The sequence below is a fragment of the Oncorhynchus mykiss genome, chromosome 2 (genome assembly GCF_013265735.2).
Source record: "Oncorhynchus mykiss isolate Arlee chromosome 2, USDA_OmykA_1.1, whole genome shotgun sequence".
Lineage (NCBI taxonomy): Eukaryota > Metazoa > Chordata > Actinopteri > Salmoniformes > Salmonidae > Oncorhynchus > Oncorhynchus mykiss.
Window position 1 is genome coordinate 13,676,591 of NC_048566.1, and position 24,634 is coordinate 13,701,224.

Genomic DNA, 24,634 nt, shown 5'->3' on the forward strand with positions numbered 1-24,634 from the left:
GTAGAGAGGAGGAGCGATAGAGAGGAGGAGAGGTAGAGAGGAGGAGAGGTGGAGAGGTAGAGAGGAGAGTTAGAGAGGAGGAGAGGAAGAGAGGAGGAGAGGTAGAGAGGAGAGGTAGAGAGGAGGAGAGGAAGAGAAGAGGAGAGGTAGAGAGGAGGAGAGGTAGAGAGGAGAGGTAGAGAGGAGAGGAAGAAAGGAGGAGAGGTAGAGAGGAGGAGAGGTAGAGAGGAGGAGCGATAGAGAGGAGGAGAGGTAGAGAGGAGGAGAGGTAGAGAGGAGGAGCGATAGAGAGGAGGAGAGGTAGAGAGGAGGAGCGATAGAGAGGAGGAGAGGTAGAGAGGAGGAGAGGAAGAGGTGAGGAGAGGATGAGAGGAGGAGAGGTAGAGAGGAGGAGTGATAGAGAGGAGAGGTAGAGAGGAGGAGAGGTAGAGAGGAGGAGCGATAGAGAGGAGGAGAGGTAGAGAGGAGGAGAGGAAGAAAGGAGGAGAGGTAGACGGGGAGAGGAAGAGAGGAGGAGAGGAAGAGAGGAGGAGAGGTAGAGAGGAGGAGCGATAGAGAGGAGGAGAGGTAGAGAGGAGGAGAGGAAGAGAGGAGGAGAGGTAGAGAGGAGGAGAGGTAGAGAGGAGGAGTGATAGAGAGGAGGAGAGGTAGAGAGGAGGAGAGGAAGAGAGGAGGAGAGATAGAGAGGAGGAGAGGAAGAGAGGAGGAGAGGAAGAGAAGAGGAGCGATAGAGAGGAGGAGAGGTAGAGAGGTAGAGAGGAGGAGAGGATGAGAGGAGGAGAGGTAGAGAGGAGAGGAAGAGAGGAGGAGAGGTAAGAGAGGAGGAGCGATAGAGAGGAGGAGAGGTAGAGAGGAGGAGAGGTAGAGAGGAGGAGCGATAGAGAGGAGAGGTAGAGAGGAGGAGAGGTAGAGAGGAGAGAAGGTGAGAGAAAGTGAAGTAGGAAGCTGAATAGAGAGAGACTGAATGAGAACATAGACTTCACATCAATGACCTGAGGACCAATTTAGCCAGAGGTTCTTTGTGCTGCGACAGATCAGTCCTTTCTCTGAGTGGGGCCTGATGAGCTCCTTAAAGGTATGGAAGGAGGAGAGGTAGAGAGGAGGAGAGGTAGAGAGGAGGAGATGAAGAGATGAAGAGAGGAGGAGAGGTAGAGAGGAGGAGCAATAGAGAGGAGGAGAGGTAGAGAGGAGGAGAGGAAGAGAGGTAGAGAGGAGAGTTAGAGAGGAGGAGAGGAAGAGAGGAGGAGAGGTAGAGAGGAGAGGTAGAGAGGAGGAGAGGAAGAGAAGAGGAGAGGTAGAGAGGAGGAGAGGTAGAGAGGAGGAGATGTAGAGATGAGGAGATGAAGAGAGGAGGAGAGGTAGAGAGGAGGAGCGATAGAGAGGAGGAGAGGTAGAGAGGAGGAGAGGTGGAGAGGTAGAGAGGAGAGTTAGAGAGGAGGAGAGGAAGAGAGGAGGAGAGGTAGAGAGGAGAGGTAGAGAGGAGGAGAGGAAGAGAAGAGGAGAGGTAGAGAGGAGGAGAGGTAGAGAGGAGAGGTAGAGAGGAGAGGAAGAAAGGAGGAGAGGTAGAGAGGAGGAGAGGTAGAGAGGAGGAGCGATAGAGAGGAGGAGAGGTAGAGAGGAGGAGAGGTAGAGAGGAGGAGCGATAGAGAGGAGGAGAGGTAGAGAGGAGGAGCGATAGAGAGGAGGAGAGGTAGAGAGGAGGAGAGGAAGAGGTGAGGAGAGGATGAGAGGAGGAGAGGTAGAGAGGAGGAGTGATAGAGAGGAGAGGTAGAGAGGAGGAGAGGTAGAGAGGAGGAGCGATAGAGAGGAGGAGAGGTAGAGAGGAGGAGAGGAAGAAAGGAGGAGAGGTAGACGGGGAGAGGAAGAGAGGAGGAGAGGAAGAGAGGAGGAGAGGTAGAGAGGAGGAGCGATAGAGAGGAGGAGAGGTAGAGAGGAGGAGAGGAAGAGAGGAGGAGAGGTAGAGAGGAGGAGAGGTAGAGAGGAGGAGTGATAGAGAGGAGGAGAGGTAGAGAGGAGGAGAGGAAGAGAGGAGGAGAGATAGAGAGGAGGAGAGGAAGAGAGGAGGAGAGGAAGAGAAGAGGAGCGATAGAGAGGAGGAGAGGTAGAGAGGTAGAGAGGAGGAGAGGATGAGAGGAGGAGAGGTAGAGAGGAGAGGAAGAGAGGAGGAGAGGTAAGAGAGGAGGAGCGATAGAGAGGAGGAGAGGTAGAGAGGAGGAGAGGTAGAGAGGAGGAGCGATAGAGAGGAGAGGTAGAGAGGAGGAGAGGTAGAGAGGAGAAGCGATAGAGAGGAGGAGAGGAGGAGCGGTAGAGAGGAGGAGAGGTAGAGAGGAGGAGAGGTAGAGAGGAGGAGAGGAAGAGAGGAGGAGAGGTAGAGAGGAGGAGAGGTAGAGAGGAGGAGAGGAAGAGAGGAGGAGAGGTAGAGAGGAGGAGAGGTAGAGAGGAGGAGAGGTAGAAAGGAGGAGCGATAGAGAGGAGGAGAGGTAGAGAGGAGGAGTGATAGAGAGGAGGAGAGGTAGAGAGGAGGAGAGGAAGAGAGGAGGAGAGATAGAGAGGAGGAGAGGAAGAGAGGAGGAGAGGAAGAGAGGAGGAGAGGTAGAGAGGAGGAGAGGTAGAGAGGAGGAGCGATAGAGAGGAGGAGAGGTAGAGAGGAGGAGAGGTAGAGAGGAGGAGCGATAGAGAGGAGGAGAGGTAGAGAGGAGGAGCGATAGAGAGGAGGAGAGGTAGAGAGGAGGAGAGGTGGAGAGGAGGAGAGGATGAGAGGAGGAGAGGTAGAGAGGAGGAGCGATAGAGAGGAGGAGAGGTAGAGAGGAGGAGAGGTGGAGAGGAGGAGAGGATGAGAGGAGGAGAGGTAGAGAGGAGGAGCGATAGAGAGGAGGAGAGGAAGAGAGGAGGAGAGGTAGAGAGGAGGAGAGGTAGCGTACATGTGTGTATGTACCCAGGACCAGACAGGGGACGGGAGAAAACATACATTTTAAACGATCTGTCTGAATTATGTTCCCTGTCCCTGCCCAGGATGATAATTGGGGTTCGGTGGTCAACTTACGTCTATTGCCAGCTTTTCACATTTGCACTCCCTAATACTCTATATTGATATATGGGCAGCAGGTAGCCTAGTGGTTAGAGCATTGGGCCAGTAACCGAAAGGTTGCTAGATCCCCTAGCTGACAAGGTAAAAATCTGTCATTCTGCTCCTGGAAAAGGCAGTAACCCACTGTTCCTAGGCTGTTATTGTAAATGAGAATTTGTTCTTAACTGACTTGCTTGGTTAAATAAAAAATAAAAATAACTTGCTACTACGTACATGTGTTGCCCATTTTGGAAAAACCCTTTACTATAACCTTTCTCTCTCCTCTGCCGTCTGACCTTTGATCCCTAGTAAGGTGCTGAAGGAGATCCCTCTGGGGGACCTGCGTCCTAACGAGACAGTCCAGGCATCCCAGGAGGCTCAGCTCCTGTCCCAGCTCCACCACCCAGCAATCATCACTTTCTACAGCAGCTTTCTGCATAGAGACTCCTTCTGCATCATCACTGAGTACTGTGAGGTAGGACTGATGTCTCCAGATCTCTTGGAATCTTTTGTGCTCAGGCAATCTCATCCACAACCTTGAATAATGCATTCATTCTCGAGTTCCCTCTGTCAGTTGGACTGGCATCAGTGAGGAAATATTCTCCGCCATCGGTCCGTTTTCAGTTTCCTCGTTTGACCTTGGGCAGGGATAATGTGTACCTTGCCATTGCATTCTCAGTTGTTATTTTCTGTCAGAAACATGTGAAGTGGTTAACCTTTACAGGATTGGTGGGTCCACCTCGGTACGGTTGAGCTAAAGTAGGCTATTGTGTTTAGCATGAGGTCGTAAGTAACAAGAACATTTCCCAGGACATAGACATATCTGATATTGGCAGAAAGGTTAAATTCTTGTTAATCGAACTGCACTGACCAATTTACAGTAGCTACCTTGCTATTGTTTGAGGAGAGTGCACAGTTATGAACTTGAAAAGTTATTAATAAACCAATTAGGCACATTTGGGCAGTCATGATACAACATTTTTAACAGAATGCAATGGTTCATTGGATCCGTCTAAAACTTTGCACATACACTGCTGCCATCTAGTGGTCAAAATCTAAATGTAATAATAATATATTATGGCCTTTCTCTTGCATTTCAAAGATGATGGTACAGAAAAACAAAAAAAAACGTTTTTTTTCTTTGTATGATCTTTTACCAGATCTAATTATATTCTCCTTCATTCATTTCACTTGTGAAAGTGTTTCCTTTCAAATGGTATCAAGAATATGCATATGAAATCGGAGGTTTACATACACTTAGGTTGGAGTCATTAAATCTTGTTTTTCAACCACTCCACAAATTTCTTGTTAACAAACTATAGTTTTGGCAAGTCGGGTAGGACATCTGCTTTCTGCATGACGCAAGTAATTTTTACAACAATTGTTTACAGACAGATTATTTCACTTATAATTCATTTTATCACAATTCCAGTGGGTCAGAAGTTTAGTTGACGGTGCCTTTAAACAGCATGGAAAATTCCAGAAAATTATGTCATGGCTTTAGAAGCTTCTGATAGGCTAATTGACACCATTTGAGTCAATTGGAGGTGTACCTGTGAATGTATTTCAAGGCCTACCTTCAAACTCAGTGCCTCTTTGCTTGACATTATGGGAAAATCAAAATCATTATTTTGACTAGTTTTGTGTGTGTATCTAATATATATTTATCTCATGTTATTGCTTACATTATGCATAAATAAGTTCTTATAGATGCCAAGTCTTGGTCATGATATGGTTTCAGTTTTTTTTAATGTATTATTAGAAAATAATTATAGACCTCCACAAGTCTGGTTCATCCTTGGGAGCAATTTCCAATCGCCTGAAGGTACCACGTTCATCTGTACAAACAATAGTACGCAAGTATAAACACCATGGGACCACGCAGCCGCCATAACGCTCAGGAAGGAGACGCGTTCTGTCTTCTAGAGATGAACGCTGTCACGTTCTGACCTTTATTTCCTTTGTTTTGTCTTTATTTAGTATGGTCAGGGCGTGAGTTGGGGTGGGCAGTCTATGTGTGTTTTTCTATGCTGGGGTTTTGAGTTCAGGCTAGTATGCTTCTCAATCAGAGGCAGGTGTCGTTAGTTGTCTCTGATTGAGAATCATACTTAGGTAGCCTGGGTTTCACTTTTGAGTTGTGGGTGTTTGTTTCCGTGTGAGTGTTTGTTGCCACAGGGTACTGTTTCGGTTTAGTTCGTTTCACGTTTATTGTTTTGTAGTGTTCAGTTCAGTCTTTAAATAAACATTAAGGACACTTACCACGCTGCGCATTGGTCCTCCGATCCTTCTCGCTACTCCTCCTCAGAAGAGGAGGAAGAATGCCGTTACAAACTCACTTTGGGGTGAAAAGTGCAAATCAATCCCAGAACAACAGCAAAGGACCTTGTGAAGATGCTGGAGGAAACAGGTACAAAAGTATCTATATCCACAGTTAAACGTGTCCTATATCGACGTAACCTGAAAGGCCGCTCAGCAAGGAAGAAGCCACTGCTCCAAAACCACCATATAAAATCCAGACTACAGTTTGCAACTGCACATGGGGACAAAGATCGTACTTTTTGGAGAAATGTCCTCTGGTCTGATGAAACAAAGATAGAAGTGTTTGACCATAATGACCATCATTATGTTTGGAGGAAAAAGGGGGAGGCTTGCAAGCCGAAGAACACCCCAACCGTGAGGCACGGGGGTGGCAGCATCATGTTGTGGGGGTGCTTTGCTGCAGGAGGGACTGGTGCACTTCACAAAATAGATGGCTTCATGAGGCAGTAAAATTATGTGGATATATTGAAGCAACATCTCGAGACATCAGTCAGGAAGTTAAAGCTTGGTCGCATGGGTCTTCCAAATGGACAATGACCCCAGGCATACTTCCAAAGTTGTGGCAAGATGGTTTAAGGACAACAAAGTCAAGGTATTGGAGTGGCCATCACAAAGCCCTGACCTCAATCCTATAGAAAATTTGTGGGCAGAACTGAAAAAGTGTGTGCGAGCAAGGAGGCCTACAAACCTGACTCAGTTACACCAGCTCTGTTAGGAGGAATGGGCCAAAATGTACCCAACTTATTGTGGGAAGCTTGTGGAAGGCTACCCTTCCACAAGCTAAGCGTTTCGCTTGACCCAAGTTAAACAGTTTAAAGGCAATGCTACCAAATACTAATTGAGTGTATGTAAACTTCTGACCCACTGGGAATGTGATGAAAGAAATAAAAGCTGAAATAAATCATTCTCTCTACTATTATTCTGACATTTCAAATACTTAAAATAAAGTGGTGATCCTAACTGACCGAAGACAGGGAATTTTTACTAGGATTCAATGTCAGGAATTGTGAAAATCTGAGTTTAAATGTATTTGGCTAAGGTGTATGTACAGAATCGTCTACACAAATGTACAGAATCGTCTACACACACCTTATTCAATACTGCATTATCACAGCATTAAAATAGGACTATAGAAGGCCACAGACGTATGATCTTAATTTGATCAGCATTTTGCAGGAGAACTTTCCAGGAAATGTCAAATGTGTAGTGTGTTTTTAAAAATACTTCTGAAGTTTGTAATTTCCCCTTTGAAATGTCATACTTGATTTTCCTTTATGAAAAATGTATCAACCCCTACAAAAATGTCCATGAATTATAATCACATAATTCACATTTCCTGTTGCTGCAGGATTATTTTCCTGCTGTAGCAAACTGGCTCAAATTAAGATCCTACATGTGATCCTGTCATGCACTTATCGTGTTATAAATTCATGGCTTTGTGATTTTCTTATATAACACCATGGCTTGGAATCACTCCATACAGCACTAACATGATTACATGGTCACTGTGGTTCCCTGCACCAGAGCAGCACACCTTTCTCTTCAAACTGTAGCCCTGTAGGTGTTCCAAGCTAGAGAGAGGTCACGGGGAAATGTCTGAAGTGTCAGAGCATGGAACAAGTGATTGATCTGTGCCCCCTCCTTCTCCGCCCCCCTTCTCTCGCTCTCGCTCTCTCTCCGTTTTTCTTTTCATCTTGTCAAAGTGTTTGCTGTATAGATTACAGCAGGTAGGGGTTCTGTCCTCCAGTCTTTCTCCTACTAGATTACAGCAGGTAGGGGTCCTGTCCTCCAGTCTTTATCCTACTAGATTACAGCAGGTAGGGGTTCTGTCCTCCAGTCTTTCTCCTACTAGATTACAGCAGGTAGGGGTCCTGTCCTCCAGTCTTTATCCTACTAGATTACAGCAGGTAGGGGTTCTGTCCTCCAGTCTTTCGCCTACTAGATTACAGCAGGTAGGGGTTCTGTCCTCCAGTCTTTCTCCTACTAGATTACAGCAGGTAGGGGTCCTGTCCTCCAGTCTTTATCCTACTAGATTACAGCAGGTAGGGGTCCTGTCCTCCAGTCTTTATCCTACTAGATTACAGCTGTATGGGTCCTGTCCTCCAGTCTTTCTCCTACTAGATTACAGCAGGTAGGGGTCCTGTCCTCCAGTCTTTCTCCTACTAGATTACAGCTGTATGGGTCCTGTCCTCCAGTCTTTCTCCTACTACAGTAGATTACAGCAGGTAGGGGTTCTGTCCTCCAGTCTTTCTCCTACTAGATTACAGCAGGTAGGGGTCCTGTCCTCCAGTCTTTATCCTACTAGATTACAGCAGGTAGGGGTCCTGTCCTCCAGTCTTTCTCCTACTAGATTACAGCAGGTAGGGGTCCTGTCCTCCAGTCTTTCTCCTACTAGATTACAGCAGGTAGGGGTCCTGTCCTCCAGTCTTTATCCTACTAGATTACAGCTGTATGGGTCCTGTCCTCCAGTCTTTCTCCTACTAGATTACAGCAGGTAGGGGTCCTGTCCTCCAGTCTTTCTCCTACTAGATTACAGCTGTATGGGTCCTGTCCTCCAGTCTTTCTCCTACTACAGTAGATTACAGCAGGTAGGGGTTCTGTCCTCCAGTCTTTCTCCTACTAGATTACAGCAGGTAGGGGTCCTGTCCTCCAGTCTTTATCCTACTAGATTACAGCAGGTAGGGGTCCTGTCCTCCAGTCTTTATCCTACTAGATTACAGCAGGTAGGGGTCCTGTCCTCCAGTCTTTCTCCTACTAGATTACAGCAGGTAGGGGTTCTGTCCTCCAGTCTTTCTCCTACTAGATTACAGCTGTATGGGTCCTGTCCTCCAGTCTTTCTCCTACTAGATTACAGCTGTATGGGTCCTGTCCTCCAGTCTTTCTCCTACTAGATTACAGCTGTATGGGTCCTGTCCTCCAGTCTTTCTCCTACTAGATTACAGCTGTATGGGTCCTGTCCTCCAGTCTTTCTCCTACTAGATTACAGCAGGTAGGGGTCCTGTTCTCCAGTCTTTCTCCTACTACAGTAGATTACAGCAGGTAGGGGTTCTGTCCTCCAGTCTTTCTCCTACTAGATTACAACAGGTAGGGGTTCTGTCCTCCAGTCTTTCTCCTACTAGATTACAGCTGTATGGGTCCTGTCCTCCAGTCTTTCTCCTACTAGATTACAGCTGTATGGGTCCCGTCCTCCAGTCTTTCTCCTACTAGATTACAGCAGGTAGGGGTCCTGTCCTCCAGTCTTTCTCCTACTACAGTAGATTACAGCAGGTAGGGGTCCTGTCCTCCAGTCTTTCTCCTACTACAGTAGATTACAGCAGGTAGGGGTCCTGTCCTCCAGTCTTTCTCCACCTACAGTAGATTACAGCAGGTAGGGGCCCTGTCCTCCAGTCTTTCTCCTACTACAGTAGATTACAGTAGGTAAGGGTCCTGTCCTCCAGTCTTTCTCCTACTAGATTACAGCAGGTACGGGTCCTGTCCTCCAGTCTTTCTCCTACTACAGTATATTACAGCAGGTAGGGGTCCTGTTCTCCAGTCTTTCTCCTACTACAGTAGATTACAGCAGGTAGGGGTCCTGTCCTCCAGTCTTTCTCCTACTACAGTAGATTACAGCAGGTAGGGGTCCTGTCCTCCAGTCTTTCTCCTACTACAGTAGATTACAGCAGGTAGGGGTCCTGTTCTCCAGTCTTTATCCTACTAGATTACAGCAGGTAGGGGTCCTGTTCTCCAGTCTTTATTCTACTGGATTACAGCAGGTATGGGTCCTGTCTTCCAGTCTTTCTCCTACTAGATTACAGCAGGTAGGGGTCCTGTCTTCCAGTCTTTCTCAAAAATATCATGGTGTACAAGACACCTGTCTGATTGGCGCCTGTCTGAGTGGACTGATCCATTGTGGAGGCCGTGGGGATGGCACAGTCCGTCAGTCTAAGAGATGTGCTACTGAAATTGTGTATGGTTATATTATGTAAGAACCAGAATCAAAATGAAAATGATTTTATAGCAAATGCGCTTTCTCCCACGTTGGATAGTGTTTACTTTCCTGAAACACATCAGGTTCTGAAACACATCAGTGTGCTGTTGAATTTGCATTTTTTTCTAGACCATGTTGCTATGTGCATAATAGCAAAGTTAACCAGCATATTGGCGTTGAGAACAATGTGGCCGAGGCAGCAGCGGAGTCAGGAGACGAGACAACAGCCTTAATTGTCTAAGAAAAGTGAGGAGAGAGGAAACTCCAACTTAATTAGGTCTATAATCAACAGCCAAACTGTTAAATGTGCCTGGCTTTGTAAATCTTCCATATATATCGACATAAATAAAACAGATCTTGCTTCTGTTGTCTGTTTGACTGTTTGTTTAATAGCCTACTGATTCTGTGAGCAATAAGCCTTACTTACATGTCGAATAAACAATTCCACAAATGTGTCTGTTTTTAATCTTTGCTATGCTGTAATAAAGGCTTTACACTTTTTTTCATTAGACCAGCCTCTCTGGCATTATTTATCATTTATTTCATGTTGTTTACTCTGTTCCAAATTGTCCCCAAAATTATATTTATAATAATTTTAAAAAAATAACCCTCCTTTTTCCTTGATCTCCTTCTTGTTGTTATTATTACTATTATTATGATGAGCATGATAATTATAATAATAAGTCATGTCATTATCATTAGTAGGCTTCGTATAACCAATAATTGAGCTGTAGGCCTAAGAGCACATCCTGTTTAGTCTTCACAATGTAACTTACTGAGGCCTTAGGCCTATATTTCAACACTTATATAGGCTACTCCAATAAATAGGCCTAAACTCCCCCATTTAGTAAATTGCGTTCACAAATAAATGTGACTGTTTTTAGTCTTTGCTGTAATAAAGGCTTTACAAGAAAAAAACTCAAATTGTTACAATAGACTCTCTATTACGCTTGTAATTTATTTGATGTTGTTTACATTGTTCCAAATGGTAGGAAATGTTGTATTGTAATCTAACAGCAGCTGTTTGGCAGAGACATAATATACATGAAGCGCTGGCTCCTTACCTTCTTTTTCTTGATCTCCAGGATTTTCCACAACTTGTCAAATTTATTCCTCACATCTGAACGGCCCTTTTACCTCTTGAGCAACCAGTAAACATTCTCCCGTATCGAGTTTGTTTGTCACTTCCTGTGCATCCATTTTGCTGTCATGCGTTACGGTGTTCAGAGTTTGTTATAAGCAGTTTATTGATGTGATTCTGATATGCTATAGGTCAGGCCCTATTAGTCATGTGCATGCGATGCATACATGTGTTACGTAAAGAGAGCGAGGGTTCAGGGAATAGGGAATGTTTTACCTAAACAAATGAGGGATTTCGGTAACAGAACTTTTCAGTCAGAAATGGCTGTAATTATGTTGCAGCAACATTGACAGTACAATACACACTGTTGATGTTCTGTGGTGGTCAATGCAGCAGGGAGGAGAGAGAGACAACACTATAAACACTGTGGATGTTCTGTGGTGGTCACTGCAGCAGGGAGGAGAGAGAGACAACACTATAAACACTGTTGATGTTCTGTGGTGGTCACTGCAGCAGGGAGGAGAGAGAGACAACACTATAAACAATATAAACACTGTTCTGTGGTGGTCACTGCAACAGGGAGGAGAGAGAGACAACGCTATGAACACTGTTGATGTTCTGTGGTGGTCACTGCAGCAGGGAGGAGAGAGAGACAACACTATAAACACTGTTGATGTTCTGTGGTGGTCACTGCAGCAGGAAGGAGAGAGAGACAACACTATGAACACTGTTGATGTTCTGTGGTGGTCACTGCAGCAGGGAGGAGAGAGAGACAACACTATGAACACTGTTGATGTTCTGTGGTGGTCACTGCAGCAGGGAGGAGAGAGAGACAACACTATAAACACTGTTGATGTTCTGTGGTGGTCACTGCAGCAGGGAGGATAGAGAGACAACACTATAAACACTGTTGATGTTCTGTGGTGGTCACTGCAGCAGGGAAGAGAGAGAGACAACACTATAAACACTGTTGATGTTCTGTGGTGGTCACTGCAGCAGGGAGGAGAGAGAGACAACACTATGAACACTGTTGATGTTCTGTGGTGGTCACTGCAGCAGGGAGGAGAGAGAGACAACACTATAAACACTATAAACACTGTTCTGTGGTGGTCACTGCAACAGGGAGGAGAGAGAGACAACACTATAAACACTGTTGATGTTCTGTGGTGGTCACTGCAGCAGGGAGGAGAGAGAGACAACACTATAAACACTGTTGATGTTCTGTGGTGGTCACTGCAGCAGGGAGGAGAGAGAGACAACACTATGAACACTGTTGATGTTCTGTGGTGGTCACTGCAGCAGGGAGGAGAGAGAGACAACACTATGAACACTGTTGATGTTCTGTGGTGGTCACTGCAGCAGGGAGGAGAGAGAGACAACACTATAAACACTGTTGATGTTCTGTGGTGGTCACTGCAGCAGGGAGGAGAGAGAGGCAACACTATAAACACTGTTGATGTTCTGTGGTGGTCGTTGCAGCAGGGAGGAGAGAGAGACAACACTATAAACACTATAAACACTGTTGATGTTCTGTGGTGGTCACTGCAGCAGGGAGGAGAGAGAGACAACACTATGAACACTGTTGATGTTCTGTGGTGGTCACTGCAGCAGGGAGGAGAGAGAGACAACACTATAAACACTGTTGATGTTCTGTGGTGGTCACTGCAACAGGGAGGAGAGAGAGACAACACTATAAACACTGTTGATGTTCTGTGGTGGTCACTGCAGCAGGGAGGAGAGAGAGACAACACTATAAACACTGTTGATGTTCTGTGGTGGTCACTGCAGCAGGGAGGAGAGAGAGACACCACTATAAACACTGTTGATGTTCTGTGGTGGTCACTGCAGCAGGGAGGAGAGAGAGACAACACTATAAACACTATAAACACTGTTGATGTTCTGTGGTGGTCACTGCAGCAGGGAGGAGAGAGAGACAACACTATAAACACTGTTGATGTTCTGTGGTGGTCACTGCAGCAGGGAGGAGAGAGAGGCAACACTATAAACACTGTTGATGTTCTGTGGTGGTCGTTGCAGCAGGGAGGAGAGAGAGACAACACTATAAACACTATAAACACTGTTGATGTTCTGTGGTGGTCACTGCAGCAGGGAGGAGAGAGAGACAACACTATGAACACTGTTGATGTTCTGTGGTGGTCACTGCAGCAGGGAGGAGAGAGAGACAACACTATAAACACTGTTGATGTTCTGTGGTGGTCACTGCAACAGGGAGGAGAGAGAGACAACACTATAAACACTGTTGATGTTCTGTGGTGGTCACTGCAGCAGGGAGGAGAGAGAGACAACACTATAAACACTGTTGATGTTCTGTGGTGGTCACTGCAGCAGGGAGGAGAGAGAGACACCACTATAAACACTGTTGATGTTCTGTGGTGGTCACTGCAGCAGGGAGGAGAGAGAGACAACACTATAAACACTATAAACACTGTTGATGTTCTGTGGTGGTCACTGCAGCAGGGAGGAGAGAGAGACAACACTATAAACACTGTTGATGTTCTGTGGTGGTCACTGCAGCAGGGAGGAGAGAGAGACACCACTATAAACACTGTTGATGTTCTGTGGTGGTCATTGCAGCAGGGAGGAGAGAGAGACACCACTATAAACACTGTTGATGTTCTGTGGTGGTCACTGCAGCAGGGAGGAGAGAGAGACACCACTATAAACACTGTTGATGTTCTGTGGTGGTCACTGCAGCAGGGAGGAGAGAGAGACACCACTATAAACACTGTTGATGTTCTGTGGTGGTCACTGCAGCAGGGAGGAGAGAGATACTTTTTTTTTTAACAGCGCAGCAAGTGTGATCCTGGAGGCATAATCAAATAAATTGCGGTCGGACTCCCTCTAGTCATTTCTGTGTCTTAATTATTTCATTAAACAGTTGCCTTAAAGCATTTTTACCCCACCTGACACAGATACAGCTTATGTTGTTCCATCACCCCCCATATACACACAACATAGACTTTCCCCCACTACACAGAAGCTCAGATGCATGCAGGCATGCTCGCAGGCATGTGCACACACACACACACACACACACACACACACACACACACACACACACACACACACACACACACACACACACACACACACACACACACACACACACACACTGCCAGAGCATCATAACCTACTCCGTGCCTCTCAGAATGAACCCGTGAGGACACCCCCACAGTTCCATTAAGAAGTTCATTGGTGCTGTTCTGTTCTCGCTGGAAGTCCCATTAGAGAGAATGAAGCCAGCTCAGATCTCATTCCAGCTTATCCTCACAGACAGTTAAATGGTCACAATGGCGGCTGACAGAAGACCTTTCTGTCTGGAGTGTAAAATAGAGACGATGATTCAGAGCTCTCTTAGTGTTGATGCACTTAGCTCTTACAGTTAGAGTTGATGCACATTTCCCCCAGAATGGAAATGAATGAACTTATAGACGTATCGGAATGGGTATTTTGTCAAAGGTTTTCCACGATGTGTATCCACAATAGTGTGTTGGTGGGTGTGTGCGTGCATGCGCCTGTATACAATTGCATGCATTTATTGTGATGTGGGTATCTGTATGAATATCTAAGTCTGTTACCATAATACTCTATGCTCTAGGACAGGGACTTGGACTGTCATCTGGAGGAAGTGAGAGAAGCAGGGCAGAGCTTGCCTGAGACCCAGGTCACTGATTGGCTGATCCAGCTGCTGCTTGGACTCCACTACATGCATAACAGGTTCATACTGTATTTATACTTTTGTCAAAAATGAAGAGTACATAAGGGGGAGGTCTAAGAACCACAGGGATCTAAACAAGGATATATGTTGGACTTCAAAGTATCATGATTGCATCGTGCAAGGTTTATTTTTTTATTGTATTTCTGCCTGTCTTCCTGTCTGCTGATGTCTGTTTGTCCTGCCTCCTCTGTCGCAGGCGCATCCTCCACAGAGATCTGAAGGCCAAAAATATCTTCCTGAAAAGGAACATAGTTAAAATCGGTGAGTTCCAATGCAGCAGGGGCCCATGGGAGTTTTTTTGTTTGTTTGAAATGTATGCTAGTCCTTAAAAGTGCAGGGAGGCTGTGTCACTCCTGTTAAATTCTAAGGCTCTCTCCATATGTCAGCGGCATACAATTATCTACAAAGGTAATGGATGAATTGTCACGACTTCCGCCGAAGTCGGGTCCTCTCCTTGTTTGGGCGGCACTCGGCGGTCGGCGTCGCCAGTCTTCTAGCCATCATCAATCCACTTTTCATTTTCCATGTGTTTTGTCTTGTTTTTCCTCACACCTGGTTTCAATTCCCTCAATCATTTGTTGTGCATTTAACCCTCTGTTCCCCCCATGTCTTTGTCTGGGATTGTTTATTGTAAGTGCTTGTGCACGTGCTGTTTGGTGCGTGACGGGTTTTGTACCCAATATACTTGTTATTTTTATGCTGTGGGTTTTGCTATTAAACTGCTCCGGCTATTACTAAATTCTGCTCTCCTGCGTCTGACTTCCCTGCCACTGATTACGCACCCCTTACAGGAATACAAAACTGTTGAAAGTACACACAGTTTATACACAGCACACAGTTTATACACAGCACACAGTTTATACACAGCACTCCACAGCACACAGTTTATACACAGCACACAGTTTATACACAGCACACAGTTTATACACAGCACTCCACAGCACACAGTTTATACACAGCACACAGTTTATACACAGCACTCAGTTTATACACAGCACTCAGTTTATACACAGCACACAGTTTATACACAGCACACAGTTTATACACAGCACTCAGTTTATACACAGCACACAGTTTATACACAGCACACAGTTTATACACAGCACTCAGTTTATACACAGCACTCAGTTTATACACAGCACACAGTTTATACACAGCACACAGTTTATACACAGCACACAGTTTATACACAGCACTCAGTTTATACACAGCACTCAGTTTATACACAGCACACAGTTTATACACAGCACACAGTTTATACACAGCACACAGTTTATACACAGCACACAGTTTATACACAGCACACAGTTTATACACAGCACACAGTTTATACACAGCACACAGTTTATACACAGCACACAGTTTATACACAACACACAGTTTATACACAACACACAGTTTATACACAGCACACAGTTTATACACAGCACACAGTTTATACACAGCACACAGTTTATACACAGCACACAGTTTATACACAGCACACAGTTTATACACAACACACAGTTTATACACAGCACACAGTTTATACACAACACACAGTTTATACACAGCACACAGTTTATAGACAGCACACCATCTGTAGCCCACTGTGTAAATCACTGCCAGTTGTTTGCTCACAAGATTTAGATCAAATATGTAATTCACTTGAACAAATTAAGACAATTGAACTGTCACGACTTCCGCCGAAGTTGGTGCCTGTCCTTGTTCCGGCGGCGTTTGGCGGAAGACGGCATTTAGTACCACCTCTGGGCACTATGAGTACCTCGTCATGCCGTACGGGTTGATGAATGCTCCATCAGTCTTCCAATCCTTTGTAGACCAGATTTTCTGGGACCTGCACGGGCAGGGTGGAGTGGTGTATATCAGCGACATTCTGATATACTCCGCTACACGCGCCGAGCATGTGTCCCTGGTGCGCAAGGTGCTTGGTCGACTGTTGGAGCATCACGTGTACGTGAAGGCTGAGAAGTGTCTGTTCTTTCAACAGTCTGTTTCCTTCCTAGGGTACCGCCTTTCCACGTCAGGGGTGGAGATGGAAAATGACCGCATTTCAGCCGTGCCTAATTCGCCCGACTCCAACCACGGTTAAGGGGGTGCAGCGGTTCTTAGGGTTTGCCAACTACCACCGGAGGTTTATCTGGGGCTTTGGTCAGGTAGCGGCTCCCATTACCTCACTGCTTAAGAGGGGACCGGTGTGACTGCAGTGGTCGGCTAGGGCGGATAGGGCTTTTGGTCACCTGAAGGCTCTGTTTACCCAGGCTCCCGTGCTGGATCATCCCGATCCCTCCTTGGCATTTATAGTGGAGGTGGATGCATCTGAGGCTGGGATAGGTGCTGTGCTGTCTCAGCGCTCGAGTACGCCACCCAAACTCCGCCCCTGTGCTTTCTTTTTGAAGAAGCTCAGCTCGGCGGAGCTTAACTATGATGTGGGGGACCGGGAGCTACTGGTTTTGAAAGTGTGGAGACATTGGCTTGAGGGGGCTAAACACCCCTTCCTCATCTGGACTGACCACCGCAATCTATAGAGACCACAGAGACTGAACCCTCGCCAGGCAAGGTGGGCCATGTTCTTTACCCGTGTTGTTTTCACCCTGTCCTACAGACCAGGTTCCCAGAACACTAAGGCAGACACACTGTCCCGGATGTATGACACAGAGGAGTGGCCCATGGATCCCACTCCCATACTCCCGGCATCTTGCCTGGTGGCACCGGTGGTGTGGGAGCTGGATGTGGACATCGAGCGGGTGTTACGTACAGAGCCCACTCCCCCCCAATGTCCAGCTGGGAGTCTGTACGTTCTGCTGTCCGCGACCGTTTGATCTATTGGGCCCATACGTCCCCCTCCTCTGGTCACCCTGGCATCGGTAGGACGGTGCGCTGTCTTAGTGGGAAGTACTGGTGGCCCACTTTAGCTAAGGACGTGAGGGTTTATGTTTCCTCCTGCTGGTGTGCGCCCAGTGCAAGGCACCTAGACACCTGCCCAGAGGGAAATTACAACCCCTACCGGTTCCACAACCGGTAGGGGTTGTGGTCACACCAATCAGTGGATTTTGTGACGGAACATCCTCCGTCACAGGGAAACACCACGATCCTGGTTGTTGTGGATCGGTTTTCTGCCATCTCCTTCCTTTGCCGGGTCTCCCTACGGCTCTACAGACTGCGGAGGCCCTGTTCACCCATGTCTTCCCGCACTACGGGGTGCCTGAGGAAATAGTTTCTGATCGGGGTCCCCAGTTCACGTCTAGGGTCTGGAGGGTGTTTATGGAACGTCTGGGGTTCTCGGTCAGCCTCACATCAGGTTTTCACCTGATGGGCAAGTGAACTCTCTCCACCTGCTAATGGGCAAGTGAACTCTCTCCACCTGCTAATGGGCAGGTGAACTCTCTCCACCTGCTAATGGGCAGGTGAACTCTCTCCACCTGCTAATGGGCAGGTGAACTCTCTCCACCTGCTAATGGGCAGGTGAACTCTCTCCACCTGCTAATGGGCAGGTGAACTCTCTCCACCTGCTAATGGGCAGGTGAACTCTCTCCACCTGCTAATGGGCAGGTGAACTCTCTCCACCTGCTAATGGGCAGGTGAACTCTCCACCTGCTAATGGGCAGGTGAACTCTCTCCACCTGCTAATGGGCAGGTGAACTCTCTCCACCTGCTAATGGGCAGGTGAACTCTCTCCACCTGCTAATGGGCAGGTGAACTCTCTCCACCTGCTAATGGGCAGGTGAACTCTCTCCACCTGCTAATGGGCAGGTGAACTCTCTCCACCTGCTAATGGGCAGGTGAACTCTCTCCACCTGCTAATGGGCAGGTGAACTCTCTCCACCTGCTAATGGGCAGGTGAACTCTCTCCACCTGCTAATGGGCAGGTGAACTCTCTCCACCTGCTAATGGGCAGGTGAACTCTCTCCACCTGCTAATGGGCAGGTGAACTCTCTCCACCTGCTAATGGGCAGGTGAACTCTCTCCACCTGCTAATGGGCAGGTGAACTCTCTCCACCTGCTAATGGGCAGGTGAACTCTCTCCACCTGCTAATGGGCAGGTGAACTCTCTCCACCTGCTAATGGGCAGGTGAACTCTCTCCACCTGTTAATGGGCAGGTGAACTCTCTCCACCTGCTAATGGGCAGGTGAACTCTCTCCACCTGCTAATGGGCAGGTGAACTCTCTCCACCTGCTAATGGGCAGGTGAACTCTCTCCACCTGCTAATGGGCAGGTGAACTCTCTCCACCTGCTAATGGGCAGGTGAACTCTCTCCACCTGCTAATGGGCAGGTGAACTCTCCACCTGCTAATGGGCAGGTGAACTCTCTCCACCTGCTAATGGGCAGGTGAACTCTCTCCACCTGCTAATGGGCAGGTGAACTCTCTCCACCTGCTAATGGGCAGGTGAACTCTCTCCACCTGCTAATGGGCAGGTGAACTCTCTCCACCTGCTAATGGCCAGGTGAACTCTCTCCACCTGCTAATGGGCAGGTGAACTCTCTCCACCTGCTAATGGGCAGGTGAACTCTCTCCACCTGCTAATGGGCAAGTGAACTCTCTCCACCTGCTAATGGGCAGGTGAACTCTCTCCACCTGCTAATGGGCAGGTGAACTCTCTCCACCTGCTAATGGGCAGGTGAACTCTCTCCACCTGCTAATGGGCAGGTGAACTCTCTCCACCTGCTAATGGGCAGGTGAACTCTCTCCACCTGCTAATGGGCAAGTGAACTCTCTCCACCTGCTAATGGGCAGGTGAACTCTCTCCACCTGCTAATGGGCAGGTGAACTCTCTCCACCTGCTAATGGGCAGGTGAACTCTCTCCACCTGCTAATGGGCAGGTGAACTCTCTCCACCTGCTAATGGGCAGGTGAACTCTCTCCACCTGCTAATGGGCAGGTGAACTCTCTCCACCTGCTAATGGGCAGGTGAACTCTCTCCACCTGCTAATGGGCAGGTGAACTCTCTCCACCTGCTAATGGGCAGGTGAACTCTCTCCACCTGCTAATGGGCAGGTGAACTCTCTCCACCTGCTAATGGCCAGGTGAACTCTCTCCACCTGCTAATGGGCAGGTGAACTCTCTCCACCTGCTAATGGGCAGGTGAACTCTCTCCACCTGCTAATGGGCAAGTGAACTCTCTCCACCTGCTAATGGGCAGGTGAACTCTCTCCACCTGCTAATGGGCAGGTGAACTCTCTCCACCTGCTAATGGGCAGGTGAACTCTCTCCACCTGCTAATGGGCAGGTGAACTCTCTCCACCTGCTAATGGGCAGGTGAACTCTCTCCACCTGCTAATGGGCAGGTGAACTCTCTCCACCTGCTAATGGGCAGGTGAACTCTCTCCACCTGCTAATGGGCAGGTGAACTCTCTCCACCTGCTAATGGGCAGGTGAACTCTCTCCACCTGCTAATGGGCAGGTGAACTCTCTCCACCTGCTAATGGGCAGGTGAACTCTCTCCACCTGCTAATGGGCAGGTGAACTCTCTCCACCTGCTAATGGGCAGGTGAACTCTCTCCACCTGCTAATGGGCAGGTGAACTCTCTCCACCTGCTAATGGGCAGGTGAACTCTCTCCACCTGCTAATGGGCAGGTGAACTCTCTCCACCTGCTAATGGCCAGGTGAACTCTCTCCACCTGCTAATGGGCAGGTGAACTCTCTCCACCTGCTAATGGGCAGGTGAACTCTCTCCACCTGCTAATGGGCAAGTGAACTCTCTCCACCTGCTAATGGGCAGGTGAACTCTCTCCACCTGCTAATGGGCAGGTGAACTCTCTCCACCTGCTAATGGGCAGGTGAACTCTCTCCACCTGCTAATGGGCAGGTGAACTCTCTCCACCTGCTAATGGGCAGGTGAACTCTCTCCACCTGCTAATGGGCAAGTGAACTCTCTCCACCTGCTAATGGGCAGGTGAACTCTCTCCACCTGCTAATGGGCAGGTGAACTCTCTCCACCTGCTAATGGGCAGGTGAACTCTCTCCACCTGCTAATGGGCAGGTGAACTCTCTCCACCTGCTAATGGGCAGGTGAACTCTCTCCACCTGCTAATGGGCAGGTGAACTCTCTCCACCTGCTAATGGGCAGGTGAACTCTCTCCACCTGCTAATGGGCAGGTGAACTCTCTCCACCTGCTAATGGGCAGGTGAACTCTCTCCACCTGCTAATGGCCAGGTGAACTCTCTCCACCTGCTAATGGGCAGGTGAACTCTCTCCACCTGCTAATGGGCAGGTGAACTCTCTCCACCTGCTAATGGGCAAGTGAACTCTCTCCACCTGCTAATGGGCAGGTGAACTCTCTCCACCTGCTAATGGGCAGGTGAACTCTCTCCACCTGCTAATGGGCAGGTGAACTCTCTCCACCTGCTAATGGGCAGGTGAACTCTCTCCACCTGCTAATGGGCAGGTGAACTCTCTCCACCTGCTAATGGGCAGGTGAACTCTCTCCACCTGCTAATGGGCAGGTGAACTCTCTCCACCTGCTAATGGGCAGGTGAACTCTCTCCACCTGCTAATGGGCAGGTGAACTCTCTCCACCTGCTAATGGCCAGGTGAACTCTCTCCACCTGCTAATGGGCAGGTGAACTCTCTCCACCTGCTAATGGGCAGGTGGAGAGAGTTAACCAGGATGTGGGTATGTTTCTGCGGTCCTATTGCCAGGACCGGCCGGGGGAGTGGGCGGCTTTCATCCCCTGGGTAGAGATGGCCCAAAACTCCCTCCGCCACTCCTCCACTAACCTATCCCCTTTTCAATGTGTACTAGGTATCAGCCGGTCCTGGCACCGTGGCATCAGAGCCAGATCGAGGCACCTGCGGTGGATGAATGGTTTCGGCGCTCGGAGGAGACATGGGACGCTGCCCATGTGCACCTGCAACGGGCCATCAGGCGGCAGAAGGGGAGCGCCGACCGCCACCGCAGTGAGGCCGACCGGGTCTGGCTCTCGAAACCTGCCCCTTCGCCTGCCCTGCCGGAAGCTGGGTCCACGGTTTGTGGGGCCATTTAAAGTCCTGAGGAGACGGAACGGGGATTGTTATAGGTTATAGCTCCCCCTGATTACCGTATTAACCCCTCGTTCCATGTGTCTCTCCTCAGGCCGGTGGTGGCTGGTCCGCTCCAGAGTCTGAGGTGCGGGAGGTTCCTCCGCCCCCTCTGGATATCGAGGGGGCCCCGGCGAATACTGTTCGAGCAATCAAGGCGTCGGGCGAGGGGCCTTCAGTACCTCGTGGAGTGGGAGGGGTACAGTCCGGAGGAGAGATGCTGGGTGCCGGTGGAGGACATCCTGGACCCTTCCTTACTGCGGGAATCGTCCTCCACCTGGATCGTCCTGCGCCTTGTCCTCCGGGTCGTCCCCGAGGCCGGAGGGGGCGGGGGGGCGGGGGGGGTACTGTCACAACTTCTGCCAAAGTTGGTGCCTCTCCTTGTTCCGGCGGTGTTCGGCGGTCGACGTCACCGGTTTTCTAGCCGCTACCGATCTATGTTTCATTGTCCATTTGTTTTGTCTTTATTGTACACACCTGGCTTCCATGACATTGTTATTTATTCCCTATTTAACCCTCTGGTTCCCACATGGTTTTGTGCGTGTTTGTTCGTTGTGAAGTGTTCGCTATTTTCTGTGAGCTGGAGGATTTTCCCTGCGTGGAATTTATTTAGTTGTTTATTCGAGTAAAGTAGGTTTTTTACTCAGTTCTTTGTCCTGCGCCTGACTCCTTCCTACCCGCTGCACATTGACACTTGACAAGAACATAATCAGGGCATGCACTTTAATGTGCTGATGGTTCAATTACAAACGGAAAACTGTCTACTTTAATGTGATAATGGTTCAATTCTAAAAACAGAAAATGTGCTAAAGGTTCAATTCCAAACAGAAAACGGTCTACTTTAATGTGCTAATTTTTCAATTCCATACAGAAAATGTGCTGATGGTTCAATTCCAAAGCAGAAAACTGTCTACTTTAATGTGCTAATGGTTCAATTCCAAACAGAAAACTGTCTTTCTTTCCTCTTCCTATGATGACTCATCCTTGTCACTCGAAAGAGGACTGGATAGGTGAAAGCAATATGGCGGACACTTCTTTCAGCCTTTTTATTGTCCTTCTGCATAGTGCTCACACCCATCCCCCTGGTCCTTTCAGATGGGATCAATGAGGGCACAGGAAATAGGAACAGGTTCCAGTTTGGAAATAATCATAGTCTAGATTTAGCATTATTAGGCAATGTATTGTTGCTGTTTATTGTTCTTTGTTTTGTTTCCTATCTTATGCAAATGGCACTCTACAAATATAATATATTATTATTATAAGTGTTGCTCTTCCTCCGTTCAGGTGATTTTGGGGTGTCCTGTCTGCTGATGGGGTCATGTGACCTGGCCACCACCTTCACGGGCACGCCTTACTACATGAGCCCTGAAGTCCTGAACCACCACGGTTACGACTCCAAGTCTGATATCTGGTAGGAAGGTGGAGCAGCACACTGAGGCTCAAAGACAGAAAGGTCAAAGTTAGGTTAAAGTTCAAATGTAAAGAAAGGTAAGGTTAGATAGGTTGAACGGTGAGTGGACATTGACATTTATCTTGATGCTGCACTGTTTGTTTATGTGTGTAGTGACTTTCTTAACACTTGTAACGCGTGTTTTGTGTTGTGGCAGCCACCACAAGTTTTATTATGTGAATGTTTGTCATGTTTAAGACTTTTAATGAAACAAACACCTGTTTAGAGCTCTGTGTTTTGAAGATGAGTTCTTTTTTTTTCTCATTCCCCTCCGAACCTCAAGAGAGTTGTTGACATCCAGTTTCCTCCTCCGTCTCTGCTTTCTGCTAAGGCTACAGTGCTGAGTTCAGAATGCTGTCACGTATCAAGGCAGACACTCATTGTGAGATTTGGCTGGTATTTCCTTCAAAGCAGTCCAAAAGGAGCATGGCTAAGAGGCACTTTGGATATGGACTGGAATATGTGATGAGTAATGAAGTGTAGAAGAGGGGTAGAAATGGATTCATGTATAATGATGAATGGAGTCGATATGGCCGTTGCTCTGATCAGCAGGAGAGCATAAAGAACACCTTTAATACCAAGAGCGACTATAGATCCCTCATCTTTCTATAGATAGACTATAGATCCCTCATCTACTGAGCTCAAAGTTCTTTGAAAAGAATGCAACAGTAGTAACTGTACATGACTTCCTTCAGCACCAGTGCTCCATGGTTTCAAATAATAGTCTTTATGAGAAGTTATTCATGAAGAAGAATCTGATTTCTTGGAGAAAAATAAGTAGAGCCGGTAGAACATAGTACTGAATGGAGACAAAAGGTCTGTCAACTCTGCACTGTCCCTCCCAGCTGCCAGCAGCTTCCTTCCACCCCTGGCCTTCCCCCCTTCTTTCCCTATTCATCTGTTTTCAAGAGGAAATGACCACTAATCCCAGAGTGGGAGTGGAAAATTGGCTTATTTTATCCGACAGAGAGGAAGAGACCAAGAAGCCACTTGAGGAGATGGTGGTGATCTCAGACACTGATACACAGCCCTCTGGGTAGTCTGTTGCCTCCCACTCCTCCTCACTCCGCAAGGCTCAGCGTCTCTTCCCATAGACCACACTAATGAAAGAGGAAGTGGTCACCTCACGCCTCGACCGCTCTACTGTACCACGCACGGCCCGTTTAGCTGATCTCACAAGGAGAAGAGGGCTCACTGTAGGTAACAAGTAAAGACAGGAAGTGGGAGATGGACTTTAAGGGTTAGAAAGAGTACGAGGATTAGAGCAACAAGTAGAGTCACAACTCTGTTAGGTCACAATGAGACATTGCCTGGTGGTAGATGTTTGAAATCCCTGTAATACATGGATGTCCACTCCTCTTCCCAATCCCTTCTTCTTATTTTACATCAAATAATACAATTATTACTTGATATAAAAACAATGTAACATTTGATATGGAAAATGAGATGGAGGCTTCCAGGGAAATGTAGATGATATTGTTTGTTTATCCTCCATTATGGTATCTGAATACATTCATATTCATTGTAGAATCACTCTGTCCATTTGTATTACGTGCATTGTTGTTCTGATGTACTGTGTGGCAGGATGCAATAAAACAAGAGATTAAGAGATATTAAAGACAAAGAGGTGGATGATTGACAAATAATACCTTTAACTCTCTAACTTCCATCTGCTTCCTGTCATCGTTTGGTTATCTCTCTATTCCACCAAGAGTAATAACGGGAGCCAGTATATTCATTCACATATGTCTGGCGGGCATTTATTATTCTCCCATCTAATCTGTTTATTCATGGCCACTTTCCTTTGATGCCAAACAACCTGCAGGAGAAGGGAGCTTCATTACACCTCGATATAAGATGTGCACAGTTCCATTACCAGATGTGTTAATGTTCTCACTTCTTACTGGTCTGTTTAGAGTCCATGTGGGGTATTAGTCATATTGGAAATATGAGACGACATTGATTTATCGATTCAATTACACAGTAGAT

At 47.5% G+C, this 24,634-nt stretch overlaps 1 protein-coding gene across 1 annotated transcript in view; it reads left to right on the top strand.

The window, feature by feature from the left end:
- Nucleotides 1-24,634, top strand: part of LOC110520780 (serine/threonine-protein kinase Nek11-like) — a 92,192-nt gene that overhangs the window by 12,752 nt on the left and 54,806 nt on the right. Inside the window, exons 3-6 of the mRNA XM_036938564.1 lie at nt 3,377-3,542; nt 14,054-14,172; nt 14,370-14,434; nt 22,480-22,606. Of these exons, the coding sequence (XP_036794459.1) occupies nt 3,377-3,542; nt 14,054-14,172; nt 14,370-14,434; nt 22,480-22,606 (477 nt within the window). The remainder of the gene's footprint in view (nt 1-3,376; nt 3,543-14,053; nt 14,173-14,369; nt 14,435-22,479; nt 22,607-24,634) is intronic.